The sequence below is a fragment of the Lissotriton helveticus genome, chromosome 6 (genome assembly GCF_964261635.1).
Source record: "Lissotriton helveticus chromosome 6, aLisHel1.1, whole genome shotgun sequence".
Taxonomy (NCBI): Eukaryota; Metazoa; Chordata; class Amphibia; order Caudata; family Salamandridae; genus Lissotriton; species Lissotriton helveticus.
The window spans coordinates 1,848,844,230-1,848,860,817 of NC_136067.1; the positions used below are offsets into that span (position 1 = coordinate 1,848,844,230).

Below are 16,588 nucleotides of genomic sequence, written 5' to 3' on the forward strand. Positions count from 1 at the left end.
AGCCTGAAGAAAGAAGTTGCTGGCAGGCGGCCAGTGAAGGAGTTCGTGGTGATCCAAGCCTGGATCAGGGAAGAAGAAACCTGTAAGCAGAGGGGACCAAGTTCTGAATCACTAGCCAGTGATTTAGGTGGGCACCAGGATGGCACCGGACGAAGTCACCTCAGCCAGGTGAGTGGGCGCTGCTGGGCTCTGCATTCTCTCGGACCAGGAGGCGTTGTCGGCGACCAGGATGGAGGTGCGAGCTGTCCCACGAAGGTACTTGCTGTCGACGTCGCTGGACCCAGGATTGGGGCAACAAGTCTTGGCAAATGCAAGGCCCACGCGGTGGACCTAAAATGGAGTCTTGAGTGGACCAGGAGGGTCCAGGGTGCTTCTCTGAAGAAGGGAAGCAAGGGCCAATCTGGAGCAACCAGACCAGCGGTGTTTGTCGTCAGAGTTCGTCGTCAGAGGGTCACTAGCCAACGGGCAAGTGACCTGGACAACGCGGTGAGCAGCAAAAAGCAGAAGGGCCCCACGCAGATCTCGTGGATGCAGGGGGGCTGAACTTTGGTGCTGGAGCTGCTCAGGGTCGGGGCTTCTCTTACCCCAAAGCACTCAGTCGAGGGTCACTCGGTGGTCGTGCTGGACAAGCGTCGTGCAGTTCTGAAGATGGCCGCTCCCTCGAGGTCTCGTCGCACCCACGGATCACAGCTGGGCTGATGATGTAGGTTGAGGTCAGAGGTGCCAGGGAAGCCGGTTCTCGTCGGGCTGGAGCAGTCTTGATCCGGAGGAGAGACTGGCAACAAACCGCGATACTTGGTTGGTGCCTGCTGCTGCAGGGTGACTACTCCTTGGTCACAAGGGAGAAATCTTGGGAAGAGTCTTGAGTTCTTCGTGTAGAAGGTCGGTTCAGGATTCAAAGATTGATCTAATTTGGAAGGGGGCCAGTTCCTACCTTTATCCTGAAAAAGGGGGCTGGCACGCGACTAAGTCCTGCCCTATGGGTGGACTAGGAGGGGGGTGGTTACACCCCTTCTCCTTTGGCGGGCTTTCCCCAGATCAGGGGCTGGAGTGCCCCTGGAACTGGTTCAAGCCGGCCTATGCATAGTGAGCACCGGGGTGCCACTTGCAGTCACCTTCCTCTAAAGCCCTGCCTACCCAGGATACACAAAATCCTGTCTGGGACGGTGCTGGCACCGCCCCTGGCAGGAAACCCTTTGTCCTTGCCTCCTGGGCTGGGAGGACTTCCAGCAGCAGGAGGGCAGACTTGTGTCTCGGTGGCAGCATCCATCTTGTGGAGCTGAGGCTATATCTGACTTTAACCGGGGTTACAGGTTACATACATGTCGTGTCCCTCTAGAAGGGTGGAATGCTAACCCGTCTCCAGAATTGGCGAGGGGTTAGTATTCCAATTCGTATGACCCCTTACTCGACATGTTTTGATAAAGCGATACCAGAGTTGGCATATAACCGTGAGGATTATAATGCACTTAAGAGTATATGGTATGCGATATCATGGAAACGGCTAAGGGATGGATCCCGAAAGCCGCAGACAGGCTCAGCTCATGCCGGAGCACCATCTCACACGATTCCCAGCACTCTGCCTTCAGGATTGTCAAGGCCTGCCATAGGAGTGACTGATAGGAGATCTGTGTGTCCATTTAGTTTTAGATATAGGAATACTATATCTACAGCAGAGGGTGAGTACACCACTTTGCCCCAGCTGTCAAGCAGCCAGTTGTGTCTGATTTAGTTAGTCAGCCCAGGGGTGGCATAATGCATGCTGCAGCCCCTGTGAGACTTCTGGGTGCACCTCAGCCCTGGGTACAGGGACTTGGAGAGGGCCCAGTGCCAATTCAGTACCTGGGTACAATTTGGAGTAGAGAGAACAGCTAGGCTGTGGGTCTGATTAGCAGGCCCACAGCCAGGGAAAGTCGTAAACCAGTGAAGCAAAAAGCAAAAATCTGGGTGATCATAGGATTGCAGACCCTACTCTCCTACAATATGAAATTTATTTCCATTGTTTTGAGGAGGGGGCTTCAAATCTTAATCTACTTGAGGCTTTGCTGTTTATTATCGTTGTTTAGGGGGAGGCTTGTGAAACTCACCTACCCGCGTCTGTTGGTCTGAAGGGGAGAAAAGAAAGTTGGTATTAATGTACGCTATAAATGGGGGTGAAGATGAATAGTGGGGCTCTGCGTCCCACTGTGAGGCGAGCATGTTGATGCGGTACATTCCGAAGAGGTGCATTTATGCTCTCAGGTACATGTGTGGGAAAGGAAATAACACACGGAGCGAGGACTGCTGGGAGACGCACCCCAGTGACACTAGAAACAGGTTGAGTGATTGAAGGAGGGTCGGCCATGGCGGGACTGAAGGAGACGCACCGTAAAGGCGATCGCGCTGAAGAGTGCTGTGTGCCCCGAAAACACAAATAAATAAGCATGAGGCAAACTTTTGGCACGCATGCGTACGATTTATAGCATCGCGCGCATGCAAGAGTCTAGGTTGTAGCGGTCTAGTCGCTCACCTCTTGGCAACCCACCCCCAGAAGCACTATTTCACCATGTATCACTCTCTGGCCAGGCGTGGTCAGAGAGCATAAATAAAAGGGCCGGGGTCGCTCGGGACTTCTGGCCGAGACGACCAGCATTGTGTGTGTGCCGTCTGCGTCTCTCTATAATAGGCCCCTAAGTGCATTTGTCCTTTGGTGCCCCCGATATCCTGTAGGTTTACAGGAATCCCTACACTGGCGACGAGGGTGGGATAGAAAGCTCCCAACACCCGCATCAGAGGAGCGACGCACAACTGAGGAAACGAGCAACACTGACCTGCGTGAGCCCAGCCGTGAGACAATCTGCAGGAGGAGGGTGCCGTCGTTACCAGACACCAAGGTGAGCGGGACACCAGCTCAGCCGGAGCAGCCGCGCCCCTCAGCCGTGGAAGGCGCTGCACGCGCGAACTGGCGGCCCCGCAGCACAGCCGGAAGCCCTCGCACTCCTGCCAACAACCGCGCGCATGCGCAGAGGTGGGAGAGAAATCGCTGACGGCCCGACAGCTTGAGAGAGGACATGCAGGGCCGCAACAGAGCAAACACAAGCCGGAGAGCTCAGCGGACAAGAGCAGATACCGCGCCAGTAGCGCAGCACATGACAGTGAAGCCAGAGCCCCCCCAGACGAAACCCAACAAGCACTGGCACAAGCAACGCCAGGTTGTGCAATAAGGGAGCAAGTAACAGCAGTAAGAAGAGCTTGCCCGAGGCCAAATTACACGGGGCAAAGAGGACATCCCCAAGAAGGAAAAGAAGAGGAAAAAAAAAGGAAATAAAGAAGATAATAAGCCAAAGAAGGTGAATATAAACAGAAAGAACAAAAGCAACAAGCACTGGCAAACACAACGCAGCACGATGCAAAAGTGCAGAGAAGACGGACACGTGACAACACGACCGTGAGGCAAACAAGTGAGGGCGCACCATGTCAAACCCTGCAGCGCAAGCAGCTCAACAGCAAGCAGCACCACTTGCGCCTCCACATCCTGAACACACCCAGATCACCGCGCTTCCACCGTTCAGTGAACTGATTGACCCGGCGACTGTGTCACCGAGGTGGAAAGTGTGTGTTAGCCGCCTCAACAATTACTTTGTGGCCCCGAGGGAAACAGACGTGGCTGTTAAAAGATCACTGTTATTGCACTTTGCAGGTGACGAAATATACAAGCTGTTTACGCACCTCCCAAACACCGGCGTAGCCACTGACTATGACGCCGCGGTCCGTGCCTTGGACGCTCATTTCGACCCCCAGCTCAACTCTCACTACAAACGATTCAAATTCAGACAAGCCAGGCAAAGAGAGAGAGAATCAAAGGACACCTTTCATGCGCGCCTCAGAGAACTAGCAAGTACTTGCACCGAGGACGATCAGACAAAAGAGGTGACGGCACAACTCATCCAAGGCTGCTGCAACAAGGTGTTGCGGACACTCATACTTCGGCAACCCCGCATAACCCTAGAGGAAATTCTGATCTTTGCTCGCTCACACAAACTTTCAGACATCAGAGCAACTGCAATGGAAACTGCACTCAACCAACAAACTGATCAAGCAGTGACTGTCAAGACAGAGCGGGTTGACGCCATACGCACACCATCTCGTGGTGGGAGAGGAAGGTGGCCCACCCGAATACCGCGATGATCACTGTGTGGCTACTGTGGGAGAGAAGAACACCCCCCAGAAAGTTGTCCAGCGAAGGGAAAGACGTGCTCCAAGTGTGGCATGCCCAACCACTTCGCTAGCGTATGTCGTGAAGGCTCGCGAGGCAGGAGTAACCCTGGGAGGAGGACTCTGTCAGGAGCTGTAAGACACCTAGCACTAGGCGAAACCTACAACGTAGCGGTCGACGAAAACCTCGCCTCGCCACGCCCAACGCTTAGATGACTCTTCCACGGAAGACGATGAAGACGTGTCGTTTGCAGGCGACCTCAAGAAGAGACGGCCACCACAACCCAAGTGCAACATTGAAATCGATGGATCCCCAGTAACAGGCCTGAACCCGAAGCCCGTGCTTACCCCATCCAAAATAAGAATTCTCACGTATGGAAGCCAAAAACCACTTCCATTGAAAGGAAAGATGATAGTCCAAGTAAAGTCCGAGACCCAAGAGGTTACAACAACGTTCCATGTTGTCGACAGAGAAGCCGATCTACTCGTTGGAAGCCACACTGCCGAAGACCTCAACCCGATTGCGTTTGCAAATGCAGTAAAGCTCCTCCAGACCGACTACATTCTGGACATGTTCCCACAACTATTTAAGGGGCATGGGAAGATCAAGAGACCACCTGTGAAGCTGCATATAGATCAAGCAGTTCAGCCTGTGGCGCTAAGGCACCAACGGATTCCTTTCCACCTCCGGCCGCTAGTAGAGCAAGAACTCCTGAAGCTGGAGCAACAAGGGGTAATTGAAAAGGTGAAAGGGCCAACTCCTTGGGTATCCCCCATGGTAATCGCAGAAAAGCCAAGACAGCCAGGGAAGATTCGAATCTGCATCGGCATGGGAATGCCCAACGGAGCCATAAAACGCGAGAGACACTTAACGCCGACGGTTGACGACATTCTAGCCGACCTCAATGGCTTGCAATGGTTTTCGACTAGATCTCAATGCTGGATACCACCAGTTAACTCTAGCGGAGGAGAGCAGGTATATTACCACATTTTCAACCCACCTTGGGCTTCGTCGGTACAAAAGATTTAACTTTGGGATATCACCGGCAGCAGAGATCTTTCAGAACACCGTACGAGAGATTTTGTCAGGCCTCCAAGGCGTCCGGAACGTGAATGACGATATCCTCATTCACTCCAAAACCCTTGAAGAACACCATCGACGACTCCGCGACACGCTCCAGCGACTGGCAGAACATGGTGTAACTCTTCACAAGGAGAAGTGCCAATTCCTCCGCAAGACTATTGATTTCTTTGGCTATGTGTTCAGCTCGGAAGGCGTCAAAGTGGACCCCAGGAAATCCCAAGCCATTCAACTTGCTCCCGCTCCAACCAATGCTCCTGAAGTAAGAAGTTTTCTAGGGATGGCGACATATTGCGGGAGATTCATCCCAAACCTGGCAACTATCGCGGAACCGCTGCGAAATCTCACAAAGAAAGACACCCCCTGGAAGTGAACCACAGAGGAAGACAAAGCTTTCAAACAAGTAAAGTCCGCTCTGCTAGACAGCATGACTATGGCCTACTTTGATACCATGCGCACCACAGAGTTGCTGGTGGATGCCGGTAGGCCTTGGAGCTCTGCTTACCCAAGAGACTGAGCCAGGGACCTGGGTCCCGTTAGCTTTTGCAAGCAAATCACTGACAGCAACAGAAGCCCGGTACTCACAAATAGAGCAGGAAGCACTGGCTATCAAATGGGCATTCAACCACTTTCATTTATATGTGAGCGGACACCCCTTTCGAGTGATAACGGATCATCAACCCCTTGTCCCGTTGTTCAAAGGAACGGCGCCTCACCCACCTCCCAGGATCGAAAGGTGGGCCATTCAATTACAACATTATCAGATGGAACTGATATATCGGCCAGGAGCAAAGACTTTCTGTATCGACACCCAGCGCCAACGGCAGACAAAGTCGGTGATCAAGAGTCAAACACGGAGGAATTCGTCAACATGGTCGCCCAGTGGTCGTGCCCGCGGGCTCTCTCGATAGAAGAAATAAAGGAGCATATGGACCAAGATACGGCCCTCCAACGAGTAGTTGATGCTCTGAAGGATGGCTCGTGGGATGGATTCCTCAGGAACACCAACGGGTGGAGTGAGCCCGACATGACCCGCCTGGGAAAATTTTTGAAAATTCAAAACGGAATCATACTGCGGGGTAGACGCATTGTGATACCGCTGAATTTACAAGAACGAGCAACGACCCTTGCACATGAACGGCATCAAGGCATCGGGAGGATGAAATCAAGGATGAGAGAAAAGGTGTGGTTCCCAGACCTGGAAGACAGCGTGGACACTGTTGTGCGCGACTGCAAAGCTTGTCAACTCACAAGCAACACCGAAGCCTCAGCACCCGTAGGACTGTGAAGTAAGCATTAAAGCATAGTGAAGTGAATGCAGGTTTAGAATGTTGGGTTTATGGTTACACACAGAAGAATAAAGATGTGTTATACTAAGCTTGTGTGTAGATGTGGTGTAGTCATTAGTGTGTACCCAGGCTGGGGAGGATGCTACTCCCCTGGCAGCGCTCTGGTTCAAAATATGGAATGGGTAAAGGCTGCGTTTTCTGAGCTGGCTCCAAAGGTGAAAGGCACTGATTGAAAACTGTGCCTTCCTAGCTCCAATTTCATTCCACGTAAAGATAATACACTAAAAGGCACATTTTGTATCGTAGATCACAGTTTATGTGACACAAGGCAGTTAAATGTGCAGGGTATTGGTTTGGCCCCCTGACAAAACTATCTTCATTTCTGCTTCAGGATTAAAGCACAATCTAGTTTTAAGCAAACAAATTTGGTTATCTAATAAGTCTTAGGAGTGAATTTATAATTTACAGCCTGTAAGAAAAAATCATTCTGCATAAAAGTTAAATATGCAAACTATAGTTTAAACCTCAGCTGCTGGGCCACCTGCAGATACCCATTTAATAGCTAAGATTACAAAGAAGTGGCTTTAGGCCAGCAGCTGAGCACCGCTTTTGTACCGCGTCAACAGCCAGCTTGTTGTCATGCCTCAAAGTGAAGCTGGCCTCCTGCTTCCTTGCCCTTGGCGCTATTTTCCACCTGCTTTAAGAACAAAGCAAATTACTATTTTAAAATTATTCTTTTTTTCTAGATGTGGTTTTCACTCGTTTAGGAAAGTAAGTCTGTATTGCTTCTTTGTTGAACTTAGGGTGACCACCTTACTCCAGGTCAATGCTCACACTAACACCGGTCTTGAACTTTTCATCTTCAGATCATTGATTTCAGATGTCCTCGTCTTATTAGCTCAATGAAAGCAAAACAAGAATACAACACTCAGAATATGTTAGGCTATCACACAAAAATCCAGGACTTGAAAGAGTGTCCAAAATGACCTTGAAAGCTGATGGTCTCCATAGTTGAACTGCAAGTAGACCGAATAGTTGAATTACACATTGAGTGCTCAGTCTATACTTTTTCCTGTTTAGTTACTGGGCAGGCGAACAGCACTAGCATTCTGTCTGCAAATAATCATGAGAGGGGATTTAAAGTTCATTTCTCTCTATGTTAATGAGTCAGCCTTCAGATTGTTTTCCGGCTGTGTCGGTCACCATTTAATGTCACATGTCCTCTACACCAATGACTGCACATTGATATTTTAGCACTGAGGAAGCTGATTTGTACCCTCGTGGAGAGTGGTGCCCACTGGCTGGTATTTGCGATTCTGGTATCGATAAGGTTCCATGGAACATGAACCAGGTGCTCTGTCCAATACTCAGAAGAATAAGACTGATATCCTCACAACGGGTTCTGAGATGGTCCTCCTCAGCAAATAAACACAGCCAGCTCCTTTCCAATTCCACAAAGGTAGCACTGCATTTTCAAATGGAAAAAATGAAGACTACAGTGACGTCACTGATAATGGCAGTAATAATGCGCATATAACAGTGGATCTTTTGTAAGTACTAGTCGCAGAAGTGTCAATGTGCTGTCGTGTTGTTCTAAACTAACTTGGTGCTATTCATCTTACTGATATCAGAAAGATGCAAGACAGAGTTGTCCTCCTGGAGTCTGAACCCAGGACCCGCAAGATCTGATCACTCTTCAGAGGAAGACTTATTACCTGTTCTACCACCTCACAGCAATGCAGTACCCAGCCTTAAAACTGACTCTTTTCCAACTCCGGATTCCACCCGCTCACCTTAACCAAGAGCTTTAAGAGGAGGATTTATTATTCAGATGCAAGCACTGGATTGCTCTTACACAAGCTGCTGAAACACATGGAGTACTTCACTTGAGTGCTGATAATTCTTCTACCATTGGTTGTGATTGTTTTTTTCTCATATAGGGTAGCGTTTCACACAAGGCATCCCAGTATTTTTTGCTAAGATTTTGAGACGTTAATATATTTAATATCCCTAAGTCATTAAAACATGTTCCATAATATCTCTGGTCTAAATTCTCGTGACAAAGCAAGCCCTGATTCTGGATTTACATTAGTATGAAGAATGACTGTTGTATATGGTTTCAGAAAACTTCTATTTTACACATGCATTCTGTCACCTGCTGCAAAAAGCCTTTGTTATTTGGAGTCCACATTATCTGTTAAGCACTTCCATCAGTCTTTGCTAAAGAGTTGTGTTTGCAAAACCTGAGTTCTGATATCAAGGCAACCACCTTCCCTGCCCTTATTGACAAGCTTCAATAGGTTTTGATGGAATCATTAGATAGGAACAACAATGGTCCTAAAGCTTTCGTCTGGTTAAAGACGAGAGGTGTGGCACAGCTGAAGCAGAATCCAATCCCTCTGTCCAGATAGCTGGCCCCTAGCTTTTGGCGGACTATCTCCAATCCTATGGCACTCTCAACTCTATATAATGCTCATCCGTATTGGCATACACAATATATGGAAAATGGGATTAAAAGCGCACTTTCCTCTAAGGCACGTCTAGAAGTAAAACAAAGAAGTTCTGAGTGCTCTAGGTTTATTCCCATTCATCCCATAGGAGACATCTGTGGTGGCAGATCAATGCTACTAGGTGGAAAACCAATTTGTTGAAGCAGGTGGTTGTGATAAAAGTCTGTCACCGAACCTGCTTCCACAGCTGGATTATAATCGTCAATATGTCAAATTCTTTGAGAAAAACTATTATTTCTAGTCAGTCATTTGTCTGGTAACACTTTCTTATCCTGATTTATATTCTTTATTCCTGCTGTCCCCCCCCCCCGTGCACCTTTTACTCCTTCTTTTTTCTTTTTTCGGTAATCACAAGTTTTCCCCTTTCAACCCCTTTCAACCAACTGTCCTCCCCCCTTCACAGCTCCAGTCCTCACCCCTCCTCATGCCCCAATGGTGAACTGATTGATTGTGTTTTTGACCAGAAACACTGAGGCCTACCTTTTCCCATTCACTCTACTAATTTCCCACTCCTGCTACCCAAGGCCCTTAGTACAGCCCCTACCGTTCTAAGGTATAAAGCCTGTGTCTGCCAAGACCTATATAACCTTGAAATATTTAGAAAGGAAGGATGAAGATGATTGCATGCGGTGCAGAGAGGTGCATGGTTTAAGCTTATTCCTAATATGCTGGTGCATTGTAGGGAGAACCATATAAAGGACCTTAAAATATACTGTCCTCAATTGCCAGCTAGTATAGCACTTCCCAAAAGTAGCAATTTTGCAAACCCAAATCAAGAGGGTTTGCATATTTTAGACCAGAGGTCTCCAGCCGTTTCTGTGATAGGAACTACTTATGTTCAATGAAAATCATCCCAAGCTACTACTTATATTATTAATGTAATAAGGACACATCACAGAAGATTGCATTAGTAAACACCATAAGTGAGATTTCTAGCAGTGATCATAGTGCATCGGATAGGGATGCCAGCAGTGAGATAAATGAAAAATGCTTTGTCTGTTTGGAATGCGTCTGCATGGGTCATATATAGCAGCTGCAATGCCCCTTCCCCTGCAGTGCCCCTGGTGTCAAGGTAATAACATTAGTAAAAAGTCCCGCCTCCCCAATGCCACATAATTAATCACTCAAAGATCAGCTTTAAATATATTTTGAAAATATTTTGGATATTCCTCAAGCATAAGCTTACCAGTTCTACAAATACACACTTTTTCGCCTTGAATACACACTCGCAATTTTGGTCTATATAGTAATTCAACCAAGCAAAATCTTCTAATTAGGTAGTCTGGGCTGCACACACAAGAGCTACTTACAGGTAGCTGAAAGCTACTGGTTGGAGACACCTGGTCTAGACAATCTCCCATAGTTGCATCAATAGGAGCCTTTTTCCGTCGGCAGGAAGGGTATTAAAAAGGTCTGAGAATATTCACCCTTCGGTTGTTTACTTTAACCGTGTGCAGAGTTTAACTTTAGCTTGAAATACAAAGGTTCAGTAGTGCTACATGACTTTTCTCTATAAAGAGTTGGAAAAAGGTTCATGCACGAGATTCTGATTGATTGTGACAGGTCATCTAACCTTGATTTCCACTAGTGTATTTCTTTGAGGATCTCAGAAAAAGTAAGACACTTTGGGATGGGCTAATTTATATATTCTGTAGCTGGTAGTTCAGCAATGCGGCTCCTTTGTCTTAAATGTTTTTTCTTCACTTATAACGTCCTATGAAATTGCTTGTCTCCATGCAGCCAAATCTTGCCTTTTATCGGTAAAAGTGTTTTTTTCATAGCTTTTACTTCACTGTGGAACCCCCTCCTGGTGCAGTCATTTCATTCCAAGTCTAATGATTTTCGTGATGTGCTCTAACCTAATTTGAATATTGAAAACATTCTGCTGTGATTCTGTCATGGGTTAGTTTCGAACCATTTTGTCTTGAATAGTACATTATTTACCTAAATCCAAAACTAACAGATCCTGCATACATTAGATAATATGTCTTTATATAGGGCTATATGCTCAGTCTAAATTTCAGATTGCTTGAATTCTGTATCCCTATAAAATGTTGATAGAATGAAAACAACTGAGTTGTATGCTGTTTTCGAGAGCGATTTGCAAATTTTGGAAGTCTTTGCTTCTTTTCTGTAATCTTATTTTATGAGCTTTAACTGACATTTTAAATCTGTTTCAACAAGTTAGGAATTTTAGCCCAATTTATTGGAGCTGGGCCAGAAAATTAACAGTGCAGCCTGTAGCGTCTTGGAAATTATCTTTTTCTCATGAATGGCGGAAATATAGCTGTGTTTTGTATTTATTATGAGTACCAAGTTCTGCACATTGTGCCCTAAAACATGATTTATTACTATGGAACTGTTTTTCTTTCCCAGAAAATGACCCAGGAGAGAACACAGTCTGAAAGATTATTATCTGTTAAAGACTTTGAGTCCCGTAAGTAGATGTGTCAATTCATGTGATTTGTAAAATCGAATAGAAATGCTTGCCTATAAATACATAGAAAATGACTAGTGGTCCTGTTCTACGTTTTCGTTAGAAGAACAATGGCGAATTCTCCATTGTCTGTTAAGGTACGAAAGTGATTTTAATATGTATTTTAAAAGGTGCACATTTAAAGAGCCCACCCCACCCAAGGGTTCTGGATAGATATTTAAAACAAATGTTCCATTTGTGGTTTTACTCCAGTTTTGACAAACTTTTTACAACAATCTTTATCACCCTACGGGATGCCCCAACTATGTTTTCATGGTTTATTGTTCATGCAAATAATTTGATTATTTTGTACCTCTTTTGTACCTGCTGTCGAGCTGCATGTGGCCAATGTCAAAGTATAATGGTGGTTCATTGGTTTCAATCCATGGCCATTGTTTTAAGTTTGACAAATTATTGGTTGAATATGTTAGATCTGTAAATCCTTAAAATCTCTAAACAATATTGCATAGGACTTTTAATCCTAATGATGCCTATGATCTGAGGAATGATAGTTGATGATTCCACCAGGTACCAATAATGCAACACATTTGAAGATGAGTTCTTTGGCTTTAAATATAGCTTATTTTCTGTATACTTGTTTTGTCTTAATTTAGTTTCCTTCTCAACCAGCGCTCCCTGTAAGATTGAAGGCCTAAAGCAGCATTTATGTCACCCATTTGTTTCTTGTTTGAGTCCATTAAGTGGCATAATCTCATATTGCATCTTAAATTTATCATATATTGACCTATAAATTGTGACTCCTGTGTGTAGACTGGTTTACGAAACTAGACAAATATTTCCTTACAGTCATCATAATGTTGATTCCGTCACATGTCAACAAAGGACTGTAATGTTGCCAGAGCAGACATTCACTGCTTCTGTTGTGTTTTGAGCCATTGTTCTCTTCATGGGTCACTTACTTACAATTGTTTAACATTGTGCTATGTCAGGCAAACAAAGTTTAGCAGTGAGCAGACTGACACAAATCATATTTGTTTTGATGTTTGTTAAACACTGTATCTGAAATATTGTTAATTTTGGTACATTTACAATGAGGATTGTTTGCTTATTTTCTACTTCATGTGAGTTAATACATTGATTGGCTATAGCTTATTGTCGAATGTTCACTACTTTGCGACAATATTATATGCTTGTAACTATAATTTAAATCTTGTTTAAAGATTTCCACCACAGTTGCCTTCGTTTCATTCAGTTTGGTGGCACGTGTTTACTTAGTTTTGGACCTCACTTTTCAACCTCATTCGATTTTAATTTTGCTCATGCATGCTTTTTATATAACTGCATAAAACTCAACAAGTTTGGATTGCGGAATAATTTTACTAAATACACACCACTTGATCGTTGTTTCGAAATAGGGAAGCCGTACACGGCGTTCCTTTTGATGCAAACAACATTAGCGCATTGCGTTCTCCAAGAGAGAGCGTTATATTTTTGGAATTAAATAACACGGTGAGTTATCGCAAATGAATATTTTAGAAACTAGCAATTTGCTTGAATTTTAGTTATGCATGCTATGCATGGTTGGGCACAATACGGATTAAGTTAACAGTCGCAAGTGTATTTGGCATTGCTTGTTCGGTTGTGCAGTGGTGGAGAACACTTGGTGGTGGTAACTTTTCGTGTCAATGATGGTGCTTCATTTTTTACCTTTAAGTGTGCGATAGTCTTTTCATTCATTTTGCCCTATGAATTATGTTTTTAACATATCCTCTCTGATCAATAATTAATCAAGTTTTGTGACTTCTATTAGTGAGAATTAATAATATGTATTTGTGACTTATGATAGTAAGCATGTATATTTTCATGTCACAGATGTTCCCCTGACGAAGGACATTAAGTCTGAAATGCATTGGAAATTGCTTTGATACATTAGAGAATTTTTCTTGACTGTTGAATACACAGCAGACCCTAATGTTTGACCAATAAAAAGACTTCATATAGAAAGACTATACATTTGAAGACAACATTTTTTGGAAAGAGTATTCAAATTGTTTACCAGTCATTGTGGCCCCCTTTCTGCACAGTGGGATCTGGGACTTTAATGAGTTTCATTATAGCACTTAGATGTTCATCTCTGTGACCTTGTACAGAGTTTATACCAGCTCAGCACATTTGAATGTTCTACAACCATAACTATTAATTAAAGGGGAGTAAATGGAATCTAATATGTCAGACTGACATAACCCCTCATATTTTTAAATTCAGATGCCCTTAATTCTCTTTCCAGTTGTTTATTATAACATAGTCCCAAACTTGGTATGAAGCCTTCAGGAATATTGACTAACAGTAGAGACCTGTTTTAATTTGTTAGCCTCAGTTCCAGTTCCGCCTTGTGTTCTCAAGAAAAGAAACTCACAACTTGGTGTACAAATTTCTAACCCTTAAGATTATAGTAGGGGGCTCTCGCAGTTACAAGGAATTGTTCCACAGGCTTCCAGTCACTTATCTTGTCAGGCTTTTCCCCAATTATGAGAAGTTGCTGGGACCACCTAATAATGTCTGTTTAGTCTGAGACAGAAATATGGCTTCCATATGCTCCTTGGCACTCAAGAGTTGGGTGGACAACCAGACCAAGACTAACTCAACTGAGATAATGTTTAAGGTGAGTGTAGATACAGTATGACAGTTGCTGCAATGAAGCTGTAGCGTCTGTGCAAAGTTGTTACTTTAAAGAATAACACTTTTAGTTCAAATCTATTTTATTTTAAACACAGCGGTAAGCCTACAACCTCATGTCGAGGCCGGCCGCGTATGATATAGCTCTTTGAGTGCGGTGCCAGAGCGGCCGGGGGAAAAGCTTTAACACAGCGCCTTGCCTACAACCCTCTCAGGAGGGCCGGCCGCATGGCTTATAGATGTAATGTCGAAATGCTTGTCGCAGGCAGTAGGGTAGTCGCTTTAGCAAGTAGGATATGTGAAGGGCGGGTAGCCCACCTGTCTCTAACCGCCCAACGGGGCGCAACCGTCTCAAAGAGAGACAAGTGCCAGAGTGGCAAGTAGGAAGAAAGAGAGTGGGAAAGACAGAGAAGCCTAAGTGTAGACAGGGAGTGGGGGGGGGGGGTAAAATGGCGGGTACAGGCGGTATAGCGGAAGACAGCCGATAAGGGGGCGTGTGTGTGTTTGCAGCTGCAGCTGTGTTGCGCATGGAGGTCAAAGGTGCAGTCTGGCCGGGTCTCTAGGGACAAGCGCGTCCTCGAAGAGGTGCAAAGCGCGGAGTCTAGTGGGCATGTGTCGCGCATATTCCACAGAGCAGAGGTGTCGCACCAAAGGCTCCCAGACCGCCTTGAAGCGCGTAGCCTGCGCCTGTAGACGCGCCGTAAGAAGCTCCATCGCAAGAACCTGCCAAAGGCGCACAAACCAGGAGGCTATGGGTGGTGCCTCCATTCGCTTCCAGTACAATGCAATGAGTTGTTTAGCGGCACCTAGCATTTGGAGTGTGAGGATCCAGTCGCCGCGAGTGAGAGCCTTGAGCGCAGCAGGGCGTATGCCAAGTAGAATCGTGCTCACTTCTTCGGGCAAAGGGAACCCCAGCACCCCCTTGATATGGCTAAGCACCTCCTTCCAGAAAACAGTAAGGGTCGGACACGTCCACCATATATGCACAAAGTCACCAGTCGCAGATTGACACCTCCAGCACATCGGGGAAGCATTGGGGAACATCTGGCTAAGGCGGAGAGGGGTGTAGTACCATTGCGTAAGTAGCTTGTAAGCGTTTTCCCTCTGTGGGATGCTGCGATATACCTTGGGTATATCCCGCCACAGTCTGCTCCATTGGGAGGGGTCAATGTCCGAGCCCAACGCTAATTGCCATTTCCCCTGATAGGGATGTGCAGGCGCCAATGTAGGGTGCTGCAGTATGCTATATATTTGGGAGATCAGCCTCTTCAGTCCCCCGAGGGAGCGCGCCAGCTTCTCAAAGGGCGTGTATGCTCGGGTAGCTGCTTGGTACATTTCGTCGCTGGTAGTCCAGTGGCGTAGTTGAGTGTGTTGTAGGCTAGCCTGTGGTGGCACCCGAAATTCCTCCCTGCAATCCTTCCAAGTTTTGGGCATGCCCTCAAGGAAGAGGTCTCCAGCTACTCTACAGTCCCCTTGGGTCCATTTATCAAACGCCCGAGTCCGGTGGGCCGGGGGGGAACTGCGGATTCCCTGCTATCGGGGTGTGTGGGGATGGAAACGTGGTCAGACCTCTTGTCACGGCGATGTTATCCCAGATATCCAGCACCGTTTTTGTGGGGATTGCAAGGTATGCGCTTCTGGAGCGCGCCGCCCGCGGAAGCCATGGTAGGTCCCATATGGTACGTCCCGTGACCGCCCGGTCCATATGGAACCAGTGCTTATCGCTTTCGCGTGCGCCCCATTCCACCACGAAGCGGAGGTGCGCCGCCCAGTAATAATGCACCAAGTTGGGGCATGCCAGGCCTCCTCTGTCTCTTGGCTCCATGAGGACCTTTTGCGAGAACCGGGGGCGCTTCCCACCCCAAATAAAGGACGTGATCTCACGCTGGAGGCTCCGAATCCAGTGCAGCGGAATAGGGGTGGGCAGGCATTGGAATACATAGAGGATGCGAGGGAGGATCGACATCTTTACTGCGTTAAGGCGCCCCAGCCAAGATATCATCAGGGGTTTCCATTTCCTAAGGTCCTCCAGCACTGCTTTGCGGCATTCCGTCCAGTTCACCGAGGACCAGGAGTCTAGATGAGGGGTAAGGGCGAGGCCCAAGTATCTAATGTGACTCTCCGCCCATTGGTAGGGCACAGCCTCCTTTAGGGAGAGGACGTCCTCGGTAGACACAGTGAGGTTGAGTGCCCAAGATTTAGTATGATTTATTTTGAGGCCCGACGCCCGTTCATATAGGCAGAGGACGTCGTGGACCGCTGGGAGAGCCGTCTGAGGGTGAGGATCAAATCGTCCGCGAAGAGCGCCACCTTATTGACCCTCCCCCCATGGGCTATTCCATGTATTCTGGGATCACGTCTGATCAGCGCCGCCAGGGGCTCCACTGCCAGGGCAAACAGG

At 46.7% G+C, this 16,588-nt stretch overlaps 1 protein-coding gene across 1 annotated transcript in view; it reads left to right on the forward strand.

The window, feature by feature from the left end:
• The window catches only part of SMYD2 (SET and MYND domain containing 2), a 234,431-nt gene that overhangs the window by 128,242 nt on the left and 89,601 nt on the right, over positions 1–16,588 (forward strand). Inside the window, exon 4 of the mRNA XM_078649777.1 lies at positions 11,451–11,511. Coding sequence (XP_078505903.1) covers positions 11,451–11,511 — 61 coding nt within the window. The remainder of the gene's footprint in view (positions 1–11,450; positions 11,512–16,588) is intronic.